The 25,205-nt window shown below is 39.2% G+C and overlaps 2 protein-coding genes across 5 annotated transcripts in view; both read left to right on the top strand.

Annotated features, from left to right (window-relative positions):
• LOC141907670 (amyloid-beta precursor-like protein) overlaps positions 1-8,427 on the top strand; it is a 43,920-nt gene extending 35,493 nt beyond the window's left edge. For both annotated transcript variants that reach the window (XM_074797389.1, XM_074797388.1), the window contains exons 8-11: positions 449-677; positions 1,927-2,046; positions 2,542-2,783; positions 4,041-8,427. In XM_074797389.1, the coding sequence (XP_074653490.1) occupies positions 449-677; positions 1,927-2,046; positions 2,542-2,783; positions 4,041-4,328 (879 nt within the window). In that variant the 3' untranslated portion in view covers positions 4,329-8,427. The remainder of the gene's footprint in view (positions 1-448; positions 678-1,926; positions 2,047-2,541; positions 2,784-4,040) is intronic.
• Positions 8,428-9,206: 779 nt separating this feature from the next.
• On the top strand, positions 9,207-23,888 carry LOC141907010 (monocarboxylate transporter 12-B-like). 3 transcript variants are annotated; one of them, XM_074796546.1, is made up of 7 exons: positions 9,207-9,273; positions 13,415-13,704; positions 14,319-14,462; positions 14,892-15,956; positions 18,408-18,677; positions 19,806-19,931; positions 20,600-23,888. In XM_074796546.1, exons 2-7 carry the CDS (start codon positions 13,440-13,442, stop codon positions 20,800-20,802), a joined length of 2,073 nt encoding a protein of 690 aa, XP_074652647.1. In that variant the 5' UTR covers positions 9,207-9,273; positions 13,415-13,439; the 3' UTR covers positions 20,803-23,888. The 3 variants fall into 3 exon arrangements, with proteins under 3 accessions (XP_074652647.1, XP_074652645.1, XP_074652648.1); XM_074796544.1 differs by lacking the exon at positions 9,207-9,273 and adding an exon at positions 10,671-10,855; XM_074796547.1 differs by lacking the exon at positions 9,207-9,273 and adding an exon at positions 11,054-11,113.
• The last annotated feature ends 1,317 nt before the right edge of the window (positions 23,889-25,205 follow it).

The raw sequence follows: 25,205 nt of genomic DNA, 5'->3' as shown, positions 1-25,205 counted from the left end.
AAGTCTAAACTAGTCTGTGAAACCAGCCCCATGTCATAGATGTATCTTTACCCCCCAACTATGATCTCTATTTTTTAATTAACCCTTTCATTGCATCTGCTCCACAGCGTGGTGTATAAATCGGTGATGGACTTTGCTAGTTCATGGCACTGCGGTGTATTGATTTTATTAGTAATTAGTTTTTATCTGTATTAAAAGATGGCAGGACCCCAAAGTGAAACGTTAGTAACTAACAATGCACCGCACAGCTGCGTAAAACGCACTAAAGCAGTATGCCCGCTATTCAACACACTAGTGTGGATATTTTCTTAACTTTCAAATTATATCCAGCATTTTCGGGTATTAATTAGTCAGCAACAAAAGGATTAATTGAATGAAATATTCAAGACTTAAATCAATGTCTTGGATGGTTTAATTACTGCTAACATGATATCTATTAACGTTACAGCCTCATGCTATTACTCGTGCACTGGAACACTACATCCGCGCCGAACAGAAGGACCGCATTCACACCATCAACCACTTTGAACACGTGCGCGAGGTCGACCCCGAAGAGGCCGAACGTTTATACGCCGACATCCGTGAACACCTGAACGTTATCGACAAGCGTATCGAGCAGTCGATGCAGATGTTACAGCGAGTCCCGCAACTCCGCGAGAAAATTACCATCCAAATTAGTAAGTATACTACTTCACATGTGCGCATACTGCGCTTGTATTCGCGTATGCACATACTGCGCTTGTATTCGCGTATGCCAGTGGAATGCGATGATTTCAATTCGTTCGGCAAAGCTTCAGTTTATGCCGCCACGCCATTTCCTCTGATCAGTTATTGATGGCGCAGAATTTTCCACGCCGGGCAATTCTAATCCTGAACTAATACAACAAGAATATAGCGTGCCGATTATCACTGTTGTCATTTGTTCCATGTTCATTTCTCTCTATGTTTTTATTTATGTCTAGTGAAAAGATTTAATTTCACTGGTAAGATATTCTCATACTGGCTCACGAGTTGCTGGTGTCTTGTAGTTTTTATACGCTAGCGTTCATGATATTCTTCGCGTCATGCTCATACACGCATTTCATATATCCCATTAAGTCATTTCAGGTTTGGAATTTTACATTTTCTACGTATTGGTGATCTTGATTATAATCATTTCGATAAGTTCTGAATTTTTGTTTCGTTTTACCCATCACTGAAAAGTCGTGTCATCATTTATTGGTGAAAAAATGAGGGTGTAAACTCGAGTTGAAATTGCTAAGAAGATGAAATTGCCCCTTCATTGAAATTGATGCATGCTTGATCAATCCTTGTGGTTTACTCATCCAAATGCATCATCATTCACGTGTACGTCATCATCATATTCGTGGTTATGGAAGCTTGTGTGTGACAGCATTATAATGGTCTATGTTTCGATCAATTTTTCAACGAAGGTGGCAGCACTGCCCTGGCACGGGTTCAGATTTTTAGGCGGATCATGACTGCTAGAAGAATAATAACGAAGCATTAATCTATCATGAAGCGAATAACTACATTGGCTAGGTTTTGTTGATCTTGAACTAGGGATTGACCCTGTTATTTATTTGATTGGTAGATTTGGTCTCATTTGTCTGATTTGGTGTCCCTTACAAACTCGTCACACTTGCTGGGAATGAAACAGGGGGATTGATTTTGAAATCGGAAATCTAAGTACTGATATAGATAGTAGTGCGATCGGGGGTCAAATTTACAGACTTAGGTGGAAATCGAAGTACTTAATTTGAAATTTTGGTTCCGGTTCATTTAAATAATCTTCCAACCAGCCTGAACCAGTAAACAACTGATTGGGGTTGATTGTGTTGGCTGTCTTATTTAGTAGATCGGGATTTTGGAAATAACTATATTATAAGATAGAAGATGACCATTTCTCACGCATTTTTGTTGCAGAGGAATTTATGAAGACGTACCGAAGCGTTGAAGAGTCGATTAAGGATATCATGTCGATGCCGTTACCTCAGCCGAAAGAACCGAAACCCGAAGTTAAACCACAACCTGAAAAACCTAAAGGTAGATAGATTGTAATTAAAATAATTGCCATTTTTCAGTCGTGATGAATATCAACAATATCAATTCAAACAACTGTTATTCCTTATTTATATCATCGTTTTGACTTTGAAAACAGTAAAATTCTTTATCCTTGTGCCAACACTAATATAAGGCGTAGACACCTTATTCCAAATTGTAGAAATGCTGTTAATATAAGTCCTGGTTTTTCTCTTCAGTTGTAACCGTCATATGATTTTGTCCTACCCTGTGTTAATATCTATTCAAGGGAAGTTCCTGGTGTCACTAAGCGACCCCCTACAATAGTAGCTATACCTCATTATGAAATAAACTCTCACCCGAAATATGAGAAAGAAACAATAACGGTTGTTTTAATTGATGTTGTGGGTTTCTCTCAATGATTAAAATGGATTCTATTGATCAATATCCGACTATCCCCTGTTAAATGCTTACTAAGATAAGTTTGTGAAACCATTTATAACTGTTTTGTTCTATCAGCGAAAAAACCAGTCGAGAAAAAGAAGAAGCCAGCTCCGGCGAAAGAATCATCCAAGAAACAGCCATTGATCAGCGACGAAGACGAGGACCCGGCTCCGCGAGTCGAAATTATCCAACCGAGCGCGCCGCGACAAGTAAAATTCGACCCGGAAACCGACGAGGATGAACACATTCCATACGTACATATTCAGAAAGATATCAAACACTCAAATCATATGAGAGACCCGCAATCACTGGAACAGGTGCGTATTCCTACTACGTCAAGTTTGACAGTTATTTCTGCGTTCAACTCTAGGAAGCCAGGTTGTGTGTTGATTCCTGAGCGCCAGTAGTTGGCCGGATGTTACTTCTCCCCAGGGAGAGATGACTGATAAATGGTTTATAGAGTTACAAGCTGGGGGTAATAATACCGACTTAATAGAAAGTGCCGTTGAACATAGTATCACAGTGAAAAGGGCGCTATAGAAAGTAGATTTATACTATCACTATTACTATTACCATTAATTTTGAGAAAAATTGAGATAAATCAAAAGATTTTCTGTTGGGTTAGTTGCTTCTAGTACGTACATAAAATTGGGGTCGGTATAGCTTGAGAGTTATGAGTTAAATCTTACTTCGAATGGATAAATCAACTTAATCAACAGTTGTGCCACTAGCGTCCTCTACTTCAATCTTATCAGCTAATGAAAATTTATACAATTATCAAGCTATTAAATAGGTAAGCAATTTCACTAAGTTTAGATCGTTGACCTATTTTGATAGATTTGACTTGATCATAATATTTTGTATGCGTGTACATTTTACATTGATTAAGGATATCTTTGTTTGGTTTGTTTTGTGCGCAGTATCAGAACTTCAAGTTATTCTATGTATGTCGGATACATTGTGGAGGTTACCAACAGAATTTATTCTTTAGTTTCGGTAAAGAAGAATCCAATAATCAATCGGGTTGAAATCAATCAAGGATTGCCTTTGTTTTCACAGCATTTGTTATTATCTCAGTTACTGGAAACAATTCTACTGGCGATTTTACGTTTCAACAGTATAGATAGCGTTAATTCATTCTAGATCTTTAATGGACATTCGAGCCTAAACCTGGGTACAGGGATAAGAACCACTTTACAAAAGCTCTGCAGTCAAGATACATGGGTTCCAATCATATGATTTTATTACCATCTCGCAATGGTTAAGAATTGATTTAATCTATTTATGCTCGATTTCTTTCTACAAATAAATCTTTATTTCCTGTAGATTATATTGAGATACACAAATTAAATGTTAGAGCTGGAAAAATATGATAAAATAATTACAAAGAGTTGTACATTAAATGATGTTATAAATAAACAGCAGGGGACATATAAAAAAAACAAGCTTGTGGTATATATCACCTTAAAGATGTTACAACAACAAAAAATTTATAAGTAGCTTATGATAAATGTATCTGCAGATGATCTAATTACAAATCTAATATCTTATTTTCTCTCTTACTTTTCACGCAGTCTGTACAGTCGTCGTCGAACCACAAATCGCAGATCGTGGCCTCCAGTCACCAGGGAAGTTCGTTCGGCATCGCCATCGGCAGCGTTTCCGTTTTCGCGATAATCGTCATAACGCTCGTCGTCCTACGCAAGAAGATCACTCGCACGCCGACCAACACCGGCTTCGTCGAGGTCGACCAGCCGCCGCCAGCATCGACGAGCTCGCCGGAAGAACGACACGTCGCCAATATGCAAATGAATGGATACGAAAATCCGACGTATAAATACTTCGAGACGGCAACGGCGTAAGCTGCGCGTGCGTGCTTGTGCAACAACGGCGAACAACGACGCGAGAATTTGAGCGCTTTAGTTTTCATCGAGCGATGTTGTTAGATTTATAATAATCTTCATCGAGACCGTTATTGTCAGATTGCAGTTCCTCCTCCCGCGATTGGTCAGAACTCTCGGCGTGCAGTAAAACTACGTCGTGTGCGTTTTATCAACTTGTTTTTCGTCGACAATTTTCGCATGCACTTTATAGAAACGAATTCATCATCTGACTCCATGTCGTTTCCGGTTATCGGCTTGTTCGAGCCGATGGAAGTTCATTCGAGGCTGCACTATTCCGTTATTTGAGCAGCTCGATCGAATGCGTACTTAAAATGTGTGAATCTGTACACGAACGTCGCTTCTACTAAGATGGAGATCGTCGGTCTTATGTCAACCATTTTTTCCAGCTAACGGCTCGACGTAAATGGCTTGCCATCAAATGAAAAGTCTAGCTTAAAACCAGCGATTAATTTGCAGATAATGATAAAACAATGTTATCGATGTTTCATTTGTATTTTCTCAGCCAGTTTCAACCAAATTGCCGTACGTTGGAAAAAGTGGTTCCATACATAGTGAATATTTACTGCGCCCTAAGATGGGGGGGGGGGGGGCGTTTTTGAGAAATCTCTCCGTAGTTTCACATTTTTAAGGACCAGTTCTGTCCTGATGGTGTACATATAACCAAAAATACTCTTCATAAGTGAAAAATAGAACGCACGTGATTTTATTCTCGTCACTGGTGAAATTCTGTCGCCGGCTTTTTCTGCTAAATTTCTATCCATCGTCCCCAGCCGACGTTACGCGTATGTATATACAAACAGAGTACTAGGACAAACGGAACCGTCTGCCGAGATGTTCCTTTGATCGAAACACTATGTCCCGCAGTTCTACGATAATATAAGTAAAGATATTGATAACGTAATTAACGAATAATGATGAATAATTAAAAACGAATAAACCGATGATTCTATAGAATTATTGTAATCATTATTATCGATGTATAACTCTATATATACATATATATATATATATATATATATATATATCATACAACTGTCGCTGTTTGAATTGAGCTAACATGTGTGTACCGTGATATCTAATTCTCGTGTTTAACGATGACGAATATCGTCGCCAATTTTTTTTTTTTCTAATTCGAATTGTAGTAGCTATTTAACTACCGCGACGAGGAAATAATACGAAAAATCTTTTCAAGTATATTCATATATACACCATCGCATTTAATCAAAATTATTACGACCAGTTTTGATCAAAGACTCGCCCGTTCGGCCTCATCGCGTACTCGATAGCTTTTGATATGTTATTACCCTTCGTATTGATATACACCGCAAATGATAAACAATGTATTGTGTGTATTGATTATATTATTGAATATTAACTATATCCACTATTTGTAAGCTCTATGTTATACTGATGTATGTTTTAAAATCGATTGAAATCGCCTACAAAATCGTGTCTCTTCCTTCTGAATAGGAAGCTCGAGCTCTCGTCACTGCCGAGCACCCCCGTAGGCTAGCTCTTTCTTGCGACTGTTATTTTTTGTCATTTCTACATCTCGTACGCTCTTTAACTGAATTCGTCTTTTCGTCATTCCTGTGACCGTGACCGTATTAACGGTAGTAGTTATAACGGTAATGATAGTAACAATGATGACAATAACAATCCTTAATGATGATGACTATATTCGATGTGAGATTAGTGTCTGTATTCTAGTGCATACACCATGTCAATCATTTACGTCGGAAAATTTTGCATCTGCGACGAGCAGTTTAAAAACCACCAAATCAAAAATGCCAATCGATGCGCAGATATTCAAAATGAGATTTGTTTTACTTTTTTTTACCCGAAACCATTTATTAGTTTCTTAAACTTTAGAGAAATTGTTGATGTGATTATGATTATTATTATTATGTTTTAGGTTTTTATTGTATAAGGTGTTAACGGCTTTTTAATGCGTGAACACGCGGCTAAGAATGTATACAATCAAATTCATTGCTGATTGAAATTCATATATACGAATCACGTGTATAAACCGTCGGTGCGTTTATCGATGTCATATTGTCAAGATACATAGGGCTTGTTTAATTGTCACTCGATGTGCGGACGCTGTGAGGAAAATGAATCATTTCAGCGCGATTTTTCTTGATCGATTCGGCTAACATTGTTAAATGAAGTGAGCGTAGCTGTTTGTTTTATCTGAAGACGTCATTCTTGTTTTCTCGTAACGAATGAACATTCTGGTTGGTTGTACAAATTTATTCCTCATACGCATGTACGTAATTTCATGTTACATAACCGGTATAAATATGTGTATACATAAAGAGTTGTCGTAGTTGAATTTTAATTTTCCACCACCCGTCTTCATCAGATTGTATTCATACGCATTGATCAGTGATGCTTGTATTTCCATCCCGTTCGGTATATAGTTTGTCTCGTAACAGTTAGATCACATCACTGAAATTTATGAAATTGTACTGTTTTACGGCAACGATAATTTACGCTCTTGATCGGGTACTTTTTTCTGCTTTAGGAACGGAATGATTATAGCCACGGTCACACGAGCGTTTTTGGCCCGGGCCAAATTTGGCTCGTGCCAAATCGTCTACTTGTGATCGCGGCTTATGTAGCTGGATTACCACCACGAAAGGCACGCGGTTATGGTTCGAATGAAAGATAACGAGAGCCGCGCGCACGTGTTCGTGTGCCGATCTCGTAATCTCGACAACTGTAACACTCTCAACGAACTCCTCGCTTCCTTGAGACGATGTACGCGTCAATTGGGCACTGGTTTGCTCCTCGACGCAATGAATTGAACAGCGGTAGCTACAAAATAAAAAAAATCGATTTCATGAAAAATTTGCTGTCAGATTTTATCGAGCAATATGGCTGTTGTTGACCGCAATGAATAAAACACTGGCCATTAGATGGTATATATTAGTTAGGTGTTAAATATTCTCGCTGACTGTTGTAAAAATGAGCCAATAATCGGCATTGTTGTAGTGGGTTGGGTGTGATTAATGACATTGTTGATCGATGAATATCTGGCCGATTATCCCTGGTAATCCCTTAACCGCGTTAAGTTTAATGCGTGGAACTGTGAAAAGATCTCGCTTATGGATAAGCCTACGTTCACACAGCTGTGTCGTTCCAGGGTGACAGTGCTCGGTTTTTTACACGAAACAGGGTTTACCATCTTGAACTGCAAGAAGTGTATCTAGATTCTATAAACCCGGCTCTTTGTTGTTTTGGATAATAACGCTTACTGGTGAAAATTACGCGATGTTATAGATAATGGGCTGCCCGATGACACGAGTTTCAAGCTCTTGTCTCCACGTCGGCCCTTATGAATTCACTGTGCCAAGTAATGTATGGAATGTGCGTATTCATGTGTAATATGCCTCCAGTAAACAGGCCAGGTATAAAATAGGCATACATTTTTAGTTAACTAAATATGGAAATTGAACACGAATTAAAGTTCCATTTAGGTCTTCATCGCTCCCTTTTCCTATAAGATGGGGGTGTGGGGTCTGCTTAAGTAGGCTGAATATTTTACTTTGTTGCCTTGAGCTCGCTGCGTGTGTGGCCAGTGTCGGGGCTGTGGATTGGGATTTCGCTTTGTAGTTGCGCTCTGCTTTATATTATTGTGGTCAACAGCGCGTAGCAAACATTTTAGGAAACAAATTGCATCTCGTAGAGTTCCTAGAGAATAACGATTAGAAAGTCCTGATACTTCCTAAAGCATCAATTTCATTATTCATCGGTCTATTTATTATCTTGATTTGATGTGTCTTATACAAGTAAAAGAGACCAAATGTTCGAGGATGTTGTAATTTCATTGTTTTGGTCAGATATGTGTACTGTACCAAAAGTTTGCATCATTAGACATTGAAAGACCCTAAAATATTTTGGACAGATACTCGAGCCACCAATTCTTCTGGTTTTGCAATTGAAATTTTTTGTATTTAATGATAATAGCTTCTGCATCATTTGTATAAAACGATGTTTCAATTTTAGTAAACAAAGATATGTGTCAGTGTATATTGTATGATTTTATTAAATTAACCAAAAAATTTTAAAAAACATTTCTTGTTTCTTGTTGGTCTTTGTCTTTTCTCATTGCTCTGGTGTCTTGTCGTTTCTTTTGGGGATTTTATATTATTTCAAGACTTTTCTAACGATAGGACCATAAATTCATATTCTTTACGAATTATTGATAGTATTCAAGTGACGAGGCGGGTCCAGGAGCCGATCTCGGAGGTTCATCCAAGAACCGTCCGGGCGCCGATTCCGTACCGCTCGCTGAGGCGGCTCTGGCAGCTGTTGCATATCTAGACTGGTTGCCTGTCCCGAAGACAGAGACCGGTCAACAGTCTATTGCAAATCCAACTCTGGCAGTCGACTAAAATGACGTCATATCAAACCGAAACAATTTTCACCGATAAGAGATATCGGAAATTGATAAACTAACCATAAGCAGGTTTAAAAACCAGCTAAATCACAACTAGAGCCCGGTTAATTTGTTTCTATGTTATGCGAAAATAAATTTTTCCGCTAAAAATCCTCATGAAATAACCCGGTAGGCGGAGCTTACAGGCGTCAATTAATTTTCGATGCAGGCTAGAGAGCTATGGAATTGCTAGGACTGAAAATGTATGAAATTTAGTCGAAATACAAATCTTTTCGCCGGAGTAATACTGGCAGCGGTGCAAACAGTCGCGCCGCGAGATATGCACGAAATATCAATCGGTTTCGAGTCGTAGTTGAACGGCGAAGTCACAACGGCGGCGGGGTCTCTCTAGCGCGCATCGAAACTGATTAACATATCGCACATGTCAGCGCCTGGAAGAACAGCTGATCGCTGCTCCGAGGCGGCTTTGTTCGACGCAGTCGAATATCACAATAGCGGGTAAGTCTAATTTTTGCTAAATACGTTTCGTCGAATATAAGTTTTTCGTGAGGTAGTTAGATTTTGTGAGTGTCACGGAATTCGTCGGCAATTTTTGAGAATAAGGAGATAGAAAGTCTTCTCTCCCGCCGTTCGCCCGGTCCGGTGTGTGTGCGTGACACCATCGGCATCAACCACCGCTGACTGGCCTCTACCCTGCTTCCTTACACCACTTCGACAAGTGTCAAGTTGTGACTGGATATATTGGCTAAATTCTTGTCGAAGGTTATTCACTTAAATTGTTATTAGGTCAGTTGGTTTTATTTATATACTTGTCAAGACAAATTATGATGTCAATTGTCAAAAATTCATTTACCAAGGAGCAGCCTAATTCTTCTGATTTTTGTGTTAATTTGTTTTACTTTGAATCTAAGAACATCAGTTAAATTGCTATTAGGCTAGTTGGTTTAATTTTCTTGTCGACTGTCATTTTTGTCAAAAAATTCACTTTTAATGAGGAGGGGCCTAATTCCTCTGATTTTTGTGTTAAATTTATTTTACATTGAATCAGAAGAAAATCAGTTGCGTTACATTCTTGTCATCTGGGGTGATTTTTCGTCTTCTGCTTGTTTGATTATTTGATTTTCTCTTAAATTTTGTATTATTTATTGAGAAATCTTAGACGTGACGTGCAAGGATTTCTTCATACGGTCTCTTAAAAGATTTTTTACTTAAAGGGACCTCAAACCAGCCTGCCTAAACTTCCCCTCCTCAAGTAGTAACATTAGGATAAGTAGGCTACCAGTGATATTGGCATGTAGCTGAAATTTGATTGAGACTTGACATTTTGCTACTGTTTTTGCGATGCCAGAATATACCCCTGTTTGAGGCCATAATTTTTGTCACTCTGCCCTGCATTTGGTAGGGCCTATCTGATCATTGACAAATTCAATCTGATATGTGATATTTTGGGCCTTCGATAGGGCATATTAAAGATAGGTAGACCTATGAAGATGTTTACCTAGAAATGTCAACAATGGCAATACTTTCATATATTTTGGGTTCGGTCTTCGAAGTTTTTTTTGTGGCTTTAAGCGTCCATCGCAAAAGTTCATGAGCAGTGAAAGTTGGCTATAACATTTCTCTCTGAGATGGTTCGTTTAACGGTTGAAATTTTATATGATATATTTTCGACAGTCAGGGCGGTAATGTACTTATTTTTATTTAAAACCTTTTATAAACCTGTATCGGCTTTGTTTTCGGATTAAGATAGTGTTCGTTCGCCTGGTTTATAGCGCGGAGGTGGTAGGCAGGCAGGCAGTATAAAGTGTAGTGTAACGTACATTCAGAGATTTTCCATGTAGACACTCTTGCATTGCAAGTGGTGCCATCACGTGATTTCGTGTGACCTAGAAATACGTTATAAATAGCTACGCCGTATGCACGCGTGTATGTGTAGTATAGCCGTACGAACGTATGAATGGTGTCTTCCATGTTGTGCTAAAACTCTCTCTCTATTATAAACGTAAATGAGCTTCTTATGTATTGATGTTACGTTCGTTTGAAATCGTCTATCGATGTATGACAAAAGTACGAAAACAAGGTACGTTGTTCGATTGGTCGTTTCGGCGAAAAACGATTTTTCCCGGAAATACCCTCTCGTCGCGTGTTTCATCATTCGATTCGTCCATTACTCAATCGGCGCTGACGAATGCATTATGGCTTCCGTTTTTATTGAGACGTGGGAGTGTGGGTGCTACCCGAGTAATACCCGAGTTATTCGTAGTAGTAGTAGTTAGTTTTCGTGCCATTCGATTGTTGTTGGAAGTAGCAATCGTTGATTCTGTCTCTTTTTATATCAGTAAGTCGGGCTAAATTTCTTTGTGCTAGGCACATTGATTTGCTGCGTTCAGGGTTAAACCTCATTCTACGCTTTCGCATTATGACTTCTACTACCGTGCATATTAGGCCTATGTCAGAATAACATAAATAATCTTTTAATTACATTGCTAACTCCGAAGAATGTTCTCATTATTTTCTCGTGGCCTAGCCCTGTAAAAACTTGCTACGCGCTCGATTTTATCGTAAGGTATTAAGCTCTCCTCTCAGGCCCGAGAGGAATGCAATTAAGTCGAGTTAATTGTTGACATAATGAATTTTTAAACATTGTCGTTGGCAAATAATTTTGTCTCCCGATAACCTATTGAATACAGTTGGCCTGTGGCATTTTTATGATTTGATCTATTGACTTTATTAATGACTTTATTGATCAATATATCCTAGACACTTTGTTGACCAATTGGGTCAATCAGTCAATCAATCCTGGTCACATTACCTCCTAGAAAATGTTTTCGCTTTTCGTATTGTTAGAAAGTTATCAAACCGTGTCAGTTCTGATTTCGTGCACTCTGGACGTTGGTTGTCGTATTGTTCTTACATTAATCAAGCCTCTGTACGCGAACTTTGTCCGGGTTGCCTAACTAGGCGAATGGTGTATATTACACCTGATATCAGCTCGTAGATTCTGACGGCTAGTTAGCTTTCCCCGACAGAGACGGAGAGTGCCGCTTCGCGCAGAAATATGTCCGGTCGAGGTTGGGAAAGTTTCAGGACTAGTATCGCTTTCACAATACAATCATAAACTGACTTCGGATATTGTATGAAAGAGGTTTCGCAGGTTTTTTGAACGATATTGTAATCGCATTCGGATATTAAATCGTTTTAAGCGTGAGGAATTCGGGTCTAAATGCAAGCGTATTTGAATTATTCACTTTTGGATGATGAAATTTCTTCGTTCGAAGAAGAATACACCGAAGAGGTTTGGATTAGAAGGTAAAAAAAGACGGAATATTTTCCAGCCCCCGACTTCCTTCCGTTCGCGATGTTCTCCATATGATGGGATTTTTTAGGGGCTGCATTTCGACATTGTGGCTGCTGAACTAGCGAGGCTTTTGATCCCCTATCCCCTTCCCCCTAAAAAATATACAGAAAATTAAGCTTGATTTTGGTGTACAGTAATCTTCTATTTTTCAAATATACTCTTAAAGCAATTATGCACTGATAGAATGTCAACAACTTATATGGGGGCAGCAGATATTATATAGGGAGTGGCTGATTATCAGAGGGGTGGATGTAAAAATGAATAGGGGGCTGCTGCCCTTCTAAAACAAATTGTGAAGAGAGAATGACACTGGTTCAAACTGAACTACCTCTTGCATTCCTAGTGAAAAACGTCTCATTATGAATCCGAGTGGTTTTTTCATAAACTATGTTTGTATTTAGTCTGCGTTTGTGTCGCTGCGATATTGATGAATTAAGTAAATTGACAATAACGTGAAGCATTTTCTGAGAAATGTTATGATGTTCAGATCAGGATATTGCCGCCACTATATTGATCGGTTACTGTTAACTCGTGGTGACCTTGTTTTTATCGAGAATTCCGTCTAGGCGCTCTGGATCGGTGGATCGAATCAATCCCTCCCATTGGTCTATACCTCTATAGTGAACTGATATACCCCTATTGAAGTAGTAACCTGGGGCAACTACAGGAGGGCTATCCAGTAAACACAATGGGGAAATTTATACTGTCAATGAATATGTAATAGTTCATGTCAGATGCTTCCAATATTTGATATGAATTCCAGGAAGCTACCAGCCAGGATCGTTGACTCGAAATAAATTAATAGGTCACTGAATAATTCACTGCTGCCTGGTTTATTACAGTATTAATATGGAAAATATGATGTAACTGCGAGGTCGCGACGATTCCTTGATTCCTTAAAAAAAGATTTATTGAAAAGCGGAAAATGTTTTTAAAAGGTGCTTGAAACTCTTCCAATTCGAGCAAAATGTCAGAAACTCCATCAGTTTTGAGAAATGGGCAATTAGTTTTCGAAGTTGTATAAAAGACTGATTCGGAACTGTTGGAAGCTGGATAACCCTAAGCGGTTAGCGAGTTAGTTATGTCAAAGATAAATATCTCCTTTTTGAAACCACTGAATTAACAGTTTACTGAGATGAACAGTACCGATTTTGGAGGCGTCTTGTCGTAAATGGGATATAAGCGATGCAGGTGCTTCCATGAAGTGTGAAATTTTCTCAAGATATTACTGTAGGGAGCCCGCATTGGAAATTTGTAATCAGTGTCGCGATCTATTTTCAGAACCAGAAATGTTCATTTTAAAACGATGGGTGTAACGAAGAATTTGATCGACAAACCGAAAGAGGAAGACGACGAGATCGTCGCCGACGACGATCTCGTGCCGCCGGTACCTCCGGACGGCGGCTGGGGATGGGTCGTCGTGATCGCGTCGTTGTTCTGCAATATAATCGTTGATGGCGTGTGCTTCAGTTTCGGCATATTCTTCATCGCTTTTCAAGAGCACTTCCATTCGACGACATCGGCGACATCATGGGTCGGTTCCCTCTTGATCGGCATTTATCTCATTATGGGTAAGCAGTGCTACGGATTCTAGTTACGAAACGAAACGCAGCAATGTGATGAAAAGATGAATGATAATCCTTTATAACGGAACTGGTAACTTCGGAAATTCATAATTTACCCGACACGGGAACTGAAATTGTATTTCAGTTTAAAAACGCGTTATACGCTCAATGTGATTAACCCTTTGTGTCCCACATACGTCGAAATCGCCGTTCAATTCTGCAGCATTTTCGTGCGAAGATCGTTGAATGCCAAGCCCCCGCTGCTCATAGGAAATAACTTTGCGACTGGTCTCATAGAGAGGTATCGACTTTGACTTTGACCAGTGGGTTAACCCAATTGAAAAGGAAGTAGATAATCCCCCCCCCCCCCCAGTTTAATAAACGGCAGTCCCGGGTGCCTGAGTCCGGAGCTGATATCCATGTTTTAGAAGACACTTCTATCTAGTCGGGTATCAGTGGATCATCCAACTTACATTTTAATTGTATCCTATTCCCCAATTTTGAGTTTAAATGGTTGGTTGAACACGAAGGGTTACATGGTGCTTAAATTATGTAGATGAATGGTTTTGAGGCTAATGAAATTGATGTTCATTTTGGTTATTTATTTTTTTGCTTTTCAGGTCCACTTGCCAGCGCCCTTGCAAACAAATTCGGGTGCCGAGTCATTACCATAGCGGGAGCGATCATTACGACGATCGCTTTCGTCATGGCGATAATGGCTCCAAATATTGAGATTCTGATCGTCGCGTATGGAATATTTGGAGGTATGTAATATTACTCCCCGTGGGAGAGTACGACCGTTCACGATCCCATCTCGTGATTATATATCCCTGAAGAAATGATATGTCGCTAAAACAGGGTGGCTGCTGACCTGGAAACCTCTCAGGGAATTGGGGAATTAGTCAAATTTTACCAGGAACCAGGATCCACAATCGTGAGTTAGAGTCAACTCTGTGAGTTAAAATTAGTTAATTTTCACAAAGTCATATCTTAACTCAGAACTGGGGAACTGGGTCCTGGAAAACGGAATTTGGATGATGCTATTGTCGAAGTGTTCCTTTATCAATCAACACACGAATGAATGAATCGTAACATTTTTTGTGATTCGCTCAAGGGATTTTATGAATGGGCAGAAAGTTATCGCCCTGTTTAACAAATATTTTCTAATGGCGCTATCGAATTTTCCATTGTAGGAATCGGTTTCGGTTTGATTTATTTGCCGTCGATCGTCATCGTTGGATTTTACTTCGAGCGACGTCGCGCATTTGCAACTGGAATAGCCGTGTGCGGTTCAGGAATCGGAACGTTGGTGTTCGCGCCGTTGGCCGAGTCGTTGTTGGAAAAGTACGATTGGAAGGGCAGTTTGCTGATCATGGCCGGAATCGTGTTGAACTGTTGCATCGGCGGCGCGTTGTTCCGGCCGTTGGAATATACAAAACCGAAAAACCGCGGGAAGTATCGCAAAGAGGGCGACATTCCGCGCAGCAAGATTCGCCGCGGGTCGATCTTTCAAAAGATAATCGAGGAGAAAGCGCGTCAACGAACGATATCGCAAGGTTCTCTCGACGGGTGCGTGATCACTCGAAACAATGAATTAGTCAAGTTGCCGGCTCATTTGCGAATCAGTTTAAGTAATCAAATGATGAACCGTATCGCGCAGGACAACATGTCCGGAAATCGAACTCCAGGCGCCGGGCCGTCGCCGAAGAACGGCGCAAACGATCCGTCGACCAGCCAGGCTGGTTACGCTGTGCCAAAACAAAGTCCCGACGGTGATACGCAGTCATTGCAGGTCTGCCTGACGCGTCGCGGAACCGATCCGAATCCGCTCGTCAACGCGAACGGTTTGAAGTTCGGCGGCTCGTTGCCGGCTAGCTGCGCGTCGAGTCTGCACACGGCGGGTGGCAGCGCTGGCGAGCTCGACCCGTACGCCGAGCAGCAGCGTCTCGAACAGGAGAAGGACATGATCGTCGAGCAGATCAGCAAGGACATGGCGCGCCCGATGTATCGCAAGGATATTCTATACAGCGGTAGCATGATGCGCGTGCCGCAGTACGTGTCAACGCCCGACGTCAAGGAGTACGTCGTGTCGGTGACTTCCATACCGGAAAACCAGTATTACACCGACTCGATGTTCAATAAATATTGCCCGTCTTTGAAAGCGATGATGGACGTCATTAAGGAAATGCTCGACTTCCATTTGTTGCGCAGTCCGACTTTTGTTGTTTTCTGTTTGTCGAGTGTGTTCAGCATGTTAGGTGAGTAGTACCCGCGCTTCCCAGGTCCGTGTGAATCCTTGATTCCTAGTTGAAAACTCTTTACTCCCGAACTGGGATCACTTTTAAATGTGCTTCAAACTTTTTTTGAGTGAAATGTCCAATACTCCTTTAAAACTCTCCTTTGCTAAATAGGCTAAATAGGCAATTGAAAATCTTCTCGTGTACAGAAAACAAAACCTTTATCAGAACAGTTGGGACCAGGATTTTTTCTTCACCCCGCTAGGTGGTTACTGAATTTGATACAAAAATTTAGTGGGATAATAATTGCTTACGAAACCACTGAAGTACCGGTTTATCGAGATTAACAGTACCCGAAGTATTGTAGTGATGCAGACGACAATTCCATGAAATTTGAGAATTTTCCCCTTTAGACAGAAATGACCGATCTGTAGGCACCCTGGGCCTTCATCTAGGGTTATATGTGGGAATATCGACTAGAGCATAGATTGAGCGGATGAGCGATTCTAAACAAAGGCATTACAACCGAACAATAGCCGCCTGTTTGACTTCAGTTTATGTCCATTATTGTTCGTAAGTAAGCCCCTGCGTGGCACTGTATTGACGTTATGCGGCTATAGGCCTAGAGGGAAACTATAATTCATATTGTTACATATTTGGAAACATATGTCGAATGTGTATATATATATTTATATATGCGCGTGCGGTGTACTAGACATCGACTGGTGTTATCTGGTTTAAACCCTTCCCCAACGACGCGTTGTTAGATCACAACAAGTGCCTCGATCGATAAAAACAACCGCGGAAATTTTTTACTTTAATAGATTCGAATAGATTCCGGAGCTCTCGACGTTGTTGTTGTTATATCGCATGGCCGCATTTGATGAAATAATGTTATACTTCTGGTTTGCGAATGCGTGCCGTTAACTTCCTATATAGGTATATAGCGATTTTACTTCGGGCATGTTAAGCAAATGAAGTTGTGAAGAATAATAGACTAGGGCCTACCTATTCATCAATATCGAGCCCCAGTTGCATTGTTGCTGCAAATATAAGTATAGCTAAATGGAGGGAAGATGACTGTATTTGATCGCTTAAATGTCACTCTAAATGTGGCTTCTTCTCAGAAGCCATTCGTTTATCCCTGGAAATTCTTGAAATTCTAGCGGGATAGAATTTCATAGTTGATTTAAACATCTGACCCCTTGATAATGACCAACGCTTGACCCATGCTTTAGATGAAATATGAATTGAACTGTCGGCTTGGTTGATCTAGTAGCCTATAGGGCTTACATGGCATTATATATAAAACCATGTACATTTGTTTGAATAGCATGGCCTAGTAACCTGTATTCGCTAGCTATTGATAGCGATAACCTTAACCGACCCTGGGTAATTAATATAATGCTCTTCTCAGTATCAAGTTCTTTCCTGTCTATATCATCACCCTGTGTGTGTGTTTGTGTGTACCACCAATCCAGGGTACAGATCAGAATCCTGACATTTGTTTGGCAAGATACCAAACATCCGTCTTCTCCTATCTTAGTTAGCTAACTTTTCCTCTCTCGATCTTGTGAAAACCCAATTTCAGGTTTAAACGATATTTGTCTTGAGGAAAAGGGCAACCTCAATGGGAAGGCAGGGTCCAGACCCCCGAGACCACCCTCTAAATCCGCCCATGAAATATGCCCGATGTTCATAACATATTACTACTAACTACACTTTTGAAATTTTAACTGGTATTGGATTAGTTCCATTTTAGTACGTACATTTGACATTTTCATATTCAATCATTAACACATTTTCCTTAAGTCCTTATAACGTGACACTGCATATTGTATTTAAATGCAGATCGAAATCATCATGCACGCGATACAAACCCAATTAAAGTTAAATAGAGTGAAAATGATTATTAGTTGCCTAACTGGAATTGCTGTCATAGACTGAATTATTGAAGTTATCACAGGGCGTTAAAAAAGGTGCTTTGTGCACTTCGAACATATTTTTCGCCAAATCGCAACGGTTGAATTTAACTGGCAAATTTATGAATACGCCCGATTATGAATGAGTGTATTACAATAAATAGCGATATTCCACAGCGTATGCACCTTTGCAGTCATCAGAGCTGCCAACAAGAGAGGTGCAGTGGCCGAGTGGCTGTCACTGGTCTTGTCAATCCTGGTTTTATGGGTTCAAACCCTGGTGGCAACAGAGCATCTTGGTCGAAGGTTCTCTGGTCTCATAAAAGCAAAATCAAAGAAATATTTTTTTAAAGCTGCCAACTGTTCCTGATTATGAGTATATTTTTCCTATTTATAAATGTTATTTCTCAGGGCGTCAAAAGACTTTCAAGTTTAGCTTTCTTGTTCTAAATCGTCTCTTATTGCAAGCAGTTTTGTTATAATTTAACGATTTCGAACGGTGTCCACGAAATGAAATACCGATAACGCGTTCTTTTTCTCGACTTTGCAGGTTTTTTCGTACCGTTCACGTTCATCGTCGACAACGCGCTGGAATTGGAGGTCGACCCCGATTTGGCGTACTATCTCATTTCGGCGCTCGGCTTCATGAACATCATCGGCCGCGTGATGACCGGGTTCATCTCCGACCGGCCGTGGGCCGACTGTTTGATCATCAACAGTTTTGCGTTGATCATCGCCGGAATACTGACGGCTTTGTGTCCGTTCTGTTCGACGTTCGTGCACCTGATGCTTTACGTTGCCGGTTTTGGACTGTGCATTGGTAAGTACACTATCGAAGCGGGTCCAGGGGCAGACTGACAAAAAATTGAGGTATACAGTTAAAAAGGGGCAATTTTTCCACACGTTGCGACCATCAGTCGAAAACAGGGGTTTGGATATTTAGAAATTCAGTGCATTTTTATGCGATTTCGAATCTTGTGCCGCGTACTGCTGCTCTATTATTAGTTGTATGTGGAAAAAGTACATTGGAAAAGAATATGCTATTGTATTGTCAGAAAGGGCATGTAAGAGAATTGTGACAGTAGCATATACGTGCACTTGTGCTCCCTTCTGGGTCCTGCACAATTTGACCGTGGCCCTGGTGTCGTCGTTTAGGAACCAGTTGGTTAAAATCAGCTCACACCTAGGAAAACTTAGACCCAGGTGCGATGATTTCCAAATTCATAATTGGTGGTCGTGACATAGGAATATCATCATGGTTATGCCACCTACGAATGTACATGATTGAGCGTATGTCCGTTCATTAGCCTGCACGGAGCGAATATTGCGCAAATTTTGCATGTATAGCACAGAATGTAGAGCCCCCGCACACCTGGCGAAAAATGCGCTCAACAAAGGGGAGCTGTGGCAAGTGTGTATGCATCATATAACCATAGTTACTACATGTACATATCTGCAGCATTTTCAAAGTGGCTATTCTTGGCCTAATCAAATTATCTTATTTGAATATGATGGAATTCTTCTGTTCCTGCCTATTGCATCTCCATTGCGAGAAATAAAATACAAATAGAGGTTCTTGCGAGGGAAAGCATGATTTTAGTAGTTCTGGTAATCCCATATCATGCAGAAAGGGATACCGGTACTCATGATAATAATCAACGTAATAAATCAATGATCTTGTTTTCCTGAATTATTCTCGCTGCTAATAATCATTTTTGAATGATTGTGTATCGCATTGATGACAAAAGCAGCGTTAAGTGCGCAGAGTTCCCCTACCGCCGAGTACGCCTTAGCACTGCGATGAAAATTATCAAACATGTTAGATATTCCACAAAATGTGCTAGAAAAGTCGCCCAATGCTGCTGCACACTTTGATGGCCCCTATAACTGCTATATTACAGCCGGACAAGCTGCTTGAACAATAAATGTGTCTTAATTTATTTTTCAGCCGCGTTTGTATCGTTGAGGTCTATTCTCGTGGTTGAGTTGATGGGACTGGAAAAGTTGACGAACGCATTTGGCATTTTGATTCTTTTCCAAGGAATCGCTACGATTGTCGGCACTCCACTCGCTGGTAAGATATACATACGTGATGAATTAATGAAAGGTCAATGTTTTCCCCGTGCTCCAGATTTTCAGTGCTAGAAGGTCGAATAAGTCTGCAGCTTTCGGTAGCAATGATATCCCGTGCCTAAGCAGCGATGAAACGTTAATACTTGTTGAACACACATGGCTGTTTGTAATCTTATGTTACAGGGTCCCTAGCAATCCCTGATTCGTTAAAAACTCCTTCCAAATGAAAAATGCTTGTAAAGGTGCTCTTAATTTGAGCAAAATGCCTTGAACTCCTTCACATTGAGAAAAAGGCAATTATATCTTTTCATCTAGTTCGTAGAACAAAGTAATTTACCCCTAAATTGGTACAATTGGGATTTGTTTTTACCTTATTAGGCAGTTAGTTAGAAACCAGGTTTATGTAGTGTACAGGATAAAATTGGCTTACAAAAATCACTGAAAAAATAGTGTAGTGAGATAAACCGTACCGATTTAGGAGTCTACAGTAATTGGAATATGAAAGCAGGTGCTTCCTCGATATTTGAAATTTCCTTTTATAAGACTCCTTGAAAACACCTTGTATCTAGGAATGGCTGATCTGTTAAGACCTGGGACCCTCAGTAGGTTACCATGTTCAATGTATGTCGTATTTTAATATACCGTACTGATTGTGAATTTTTCTTGCAGGCGCGTTCAAAGATGTTACCGGCTCATATGATATTACGTTTTACCTCGCCGGCGGTATGATATCGATGAGTGGGCTGATGTGCTTGCCGCTGCGTCGGCTGAACGCGTGGGAGAACCGCCAGAAAGGCCTCGGCAATCGGACATACTATCACGGCGACGAGACCGACTCGTGTCAGATCGATTCGATGATCACGAGCGTGTAGAGACGCCCGCGCGCGCGCGCAAAAGCCAGTCGCGATTATCGATAACGAAAAATAAAAAAAACTTACTGGATTATATCTGTGATTTAAAATGGTGCATTGTGAGAATTAACAAAAAGAATGAGAGCTGGATATTGCTGTGCGTGTAAGAGTGTGTGTGTGTGTGTTACAATCAACAACTACCGCGATCGAATGATGACGATGTCACGATCTGTTAACATTGAACTCAGTTGCGTGCTTGCGTTTATGTATGAAAGACGCTTAATTCTTCGTTGTGACAGAAAAATGTCTCATTATAGTATGGAAAGATACCAAGAATATATATATATGTCGGCGTGTGTCTATGTTTGTTTAAGAAATACGAACGTAAAGTATGTTATTTTAAAGAAATAGAATCTGATATGTCTATATATGTAAAAGAAAAATGTAAATCATCTACTGAAATGATTATCGATCTTTTTAGCTGCGTATTTTTTTTTCTGTTTGTTTTTTTGGTCAGGGTGGATCGATCCGGGGAATAGAAATGGTCAAGTATTTTTCGTGCGGCGCATAATAAAACCAATTTGACAACATCGCGCATCGAGATGACTCGTTACGATACGATCGCGATGATTATACGTTGGTTATATAGGATTGATAAACTCGTTGTTGCGGGTAGCAACAATTTTTTTTTCTCATAGAGATTATAAGTATTTACTACGACAGTCTCTATATTTGGTCATTTTACGAACTTGTCATGTGCGCGCTCGCGCGTTGATTCGTTGATTTAACTTGGATGCGACGGATAGAAATGTTTGATGAATTATACGATTGTTGTCTGTCTATATTGATAAGTGTATTATGATAACTGTCACAGATTCTGTATTATAAGCCTGTGTTTGAGAAGTCAGTTGTTCAGATTTCAAATATTTTTGCTGCCTGGCATGTGGCTAGTTTGTACTTTTTACGCGCTTAAATTCGGAATGATGTAAGAAGGGAAGTTCTCTTAGTTGTTGTGTGGAAGAAAGTCGATTGACTCATGACATGGGATTCATCAGCCAGTAGAATTTAACAAACCTTTACTAGTCGTAGTTATCTCGACTAGTATAGATTATTATCTCCCATATATCCCTTCGATTGTTTATCATTAGTTGAAATTAAGCTATGACGGAGCGATAGTCATTATCACTTGATATAACATCCCTCCTCAAACGTCCCCCCCCCCCTGATACTAAGTGTTATTCAGGCCTAGCCCAGGTGTTGCTTGTTTTTCTGATTTCGCGAAAAACATCGCCTCGTAAGACTGGTTGGCGTTATGGATAGCACTTGGTATATGCGCAGGAGCCACCTGCGCTAAGGCCCTGGATGTGACGCGGCTTTCAGAAAAAATCGCTTTTATAGAAGATATTACGACACTGTGCTGCATTAGTAAGGTGGTTCGTTAAGGTCGTTGGATCAATTGTATGCAACGCGAGGTTAGAATAGACTCTCAAACATATGCAATTTTCAAGAGTTCAGCTTTGCATATTTTTGACGAAATTCAATTACGAGTTGTTTGAATTAAATACTGTAGTTTTGCATATTATCAGGTGCTGCAAGATCGTTGGAACGGAGAGTTGATTATTACGGAACTCAGTCGCCTTATCCATTATCTGATCGTATACTCCAAAGCATGCTAGACACTGTTGATAAGCATTCCGAGTAAACTTGATCTGTTCAATGAATTATTTTAAGGTCACCCGAGATATCGATATTTGACTATTATCTATCGGGTTTGTGGACGATCGTTTGAAACGGATCAAGGGTGACAGTTTCTAAGTCGGCTATCTTAAAGACGGTTCACTACGTAAAACACTTGGTTTTACAGATCAGGGAATTCCGACTCTTTTTGAAAATCGAGGTTAAGTAAGGGAATTTGAATATTTTGTTCTCTTGTCGTTAGTCATTGCTGAATGGCACAAGGAACCTCTCATAAAGAAACGGCTCCCACCGAGGATATCTTGTAATTTGATATGGGTAGTTTTTGGCAATGGTCTGGGAAATATTAGGGAATTTTCAATTCCCTGATCTGTTGGAACCCTGGTGACATCTCTCGCAGTAAAAAGCAATGAGTAAATGAGAAATATATGTAGACTGATAGATGAGAAAGAAAAGAATAAGATTGTGTATTGTCAATATTGTTGTTATCAGTTATTTCCACTGTTCTCAAGATGGATCAATGTTCCGGCAATGTACCCGTCTTGATTTTGAGTGATGATTGTCGCTGGGGTCGTTTTCCCACCTGGTTTCAGCAGCGACGCAATAGATATTACTTTTTATAGTTTCCCTCCTTGTATCGTGGCCATGTATGCTATCCTTGGAGAGAATGAGTCTTTATCGTAATTTCGGTGATTAATGATGATGATGATATATGTGTTATATAAGGTAGTGTCCATACAAAAACGAATTTTACGCACAATTGTTGTATATTAAATATATGCTATATGAGTATAGATATAAAATGAAACTACTTGATAACTAAAGTAACTAGTGACGATGTGAATGCGTTGAGTGGGTCGATGTTTGTACATTATTTACGTATGAATTATATACCGGTACTTCATGTATATTTATATCGAAGAAAAAGGTATTTACCGCTTATTGGTCTCTGGCAGATAGGACCGAGTCTTGCATCGTGACATATACTACCGGTAGATACTACGAAAGATACGATTAATTCTAGTTTGCCGGTTGAATTTCGAAAAAAAAAAAGAAAAGTATATTTCTAGGTATTTTTCGAAAAGTTGAATTGCTAGTGAGTTGCACGCGCCGCAAGTTCGAATAGCACAGTTTGTAATATATTTGGAAGATCGGACCATTGCTATCTAGGCAAATATCATTGTAGTTTGTACATCGTGTATATCTGATTTCAATAATTATTGATTATTTTCAGCCATGAATATATCAATTAGTAGGATTGGTACTTCAGATGAAATATTTCTGAAGTTGCCAGAACTTTGTGACTTTTGTGTCTAGGTGCATATGTGTATATCTGTGCACTTAGTCTATGCATTCTTAGATTTTTTATAACGTCTGCTATCAACGCAATTCAGACTGAACAATATATATATATATATATATATATATATATATATATATATATATATATATATATATATATATATATATATATATATATATATATATATATATATATATATATATATATATATATATATATATATATATATATATATATATATATATATATATATATATATATATATATATATATATATATATATATATATATATATATATATATATATATATATATATATATATATATATATATATATATATATATATATATATATATATATATATATATATATATATATATATATATATATATATATTTGAATGACATATGTGACCACCTGTTTCATTTCTTTCTTTGACAAGTAGCGCGCGAGTAGAGTGCGAAATGTTAGTTTGTCTTAGGCTTTGTATTCGCCTAATGCAGTTGGCTGATTTGTCTTCGAGTGCTACCCTGTTATGTTGAATTGTAGACTATGTATTCCTGTGTTAGATAGAAATATTATATTGACAAGTTAACATATATCTGATCTCAACGTATATTTTATGATTCTACCTCGAATATTCGCTTTCCGAGATGAATGTCGGGTCACGTTTGCCATTATCCCCGTGGCTTACGTGCGCCGGCAAGAATCAGATGCAGTTCTTTCCTGGATATGAGGTGTTATTTTGACTAGTTCTAGGGAAGTACACGGGTGGATCGTTTACTATCTCTCTCTCTCTCTCCCCTCCTATGTCTTCAATTGTCATAGATCTGTGCTAATTATGTGTATGAATAATTGATGCATTAGTTCGTGTGCTGAAAGCCTGACAATATCGGGGTTATGTGTACTTTCTATTTCACTTTCCCTAGTGTGTCATCCGATAATAATAATACAGAGCTAATTAATTAATCACCGTTGTTGAATTTTTGAAACTTAATCTCGCTGTCCTCGATGTTAACTATCGCGCATATGTAATCATAATGATCCGATCAGTTTTATGATTGGTACAAAGTCTTAAGTTTACATATTTATATGTATAGCTTTACTTTCTCTAGCGTCAGAGTGATTCTTCATTTCTATATGTAAAACGAGAACCCTTATTACGTATTATAGTTTATATGTAATGTGCTTTATTTATGAAAAATGATCCAGCCAGTACTAATTACTGACTCATTATGAATAAATGATCTTATTATGATTATTATATATAGTGGTATTATTATTATTAGTATTATTATCGGTAAAATCTCTATTAGTAGATTCCTGGAAGTCTATAGTTATCCTGATTCTCTTGGCGTTTTAGTTTCGTGGAAAACTGATAAGTTATTGTCCTAGTCTTTTCAACAGTAGATATTAATTTAGCAG

The sequence above is a fragment of the Tubulanus polymorphus genome, chromosome 6 (assembly GCF_964204645.1).
Source record: "Tubulanus polymorphus chromosome 6, tnTubPoly1.2, whole genome shotgun sequence".
Lineage (NCBI taxonomy): Eukaryota > Metazoa > Nemertea > Palaeonemertea > Tubulaniformes > Tubulanidae > Tubulanus > Tubulanus polymorphus.
Note: the sequence above shows the minus strand (reverse complement) of the source record. Positions and strands in the feature narration are given on the sequence as shown.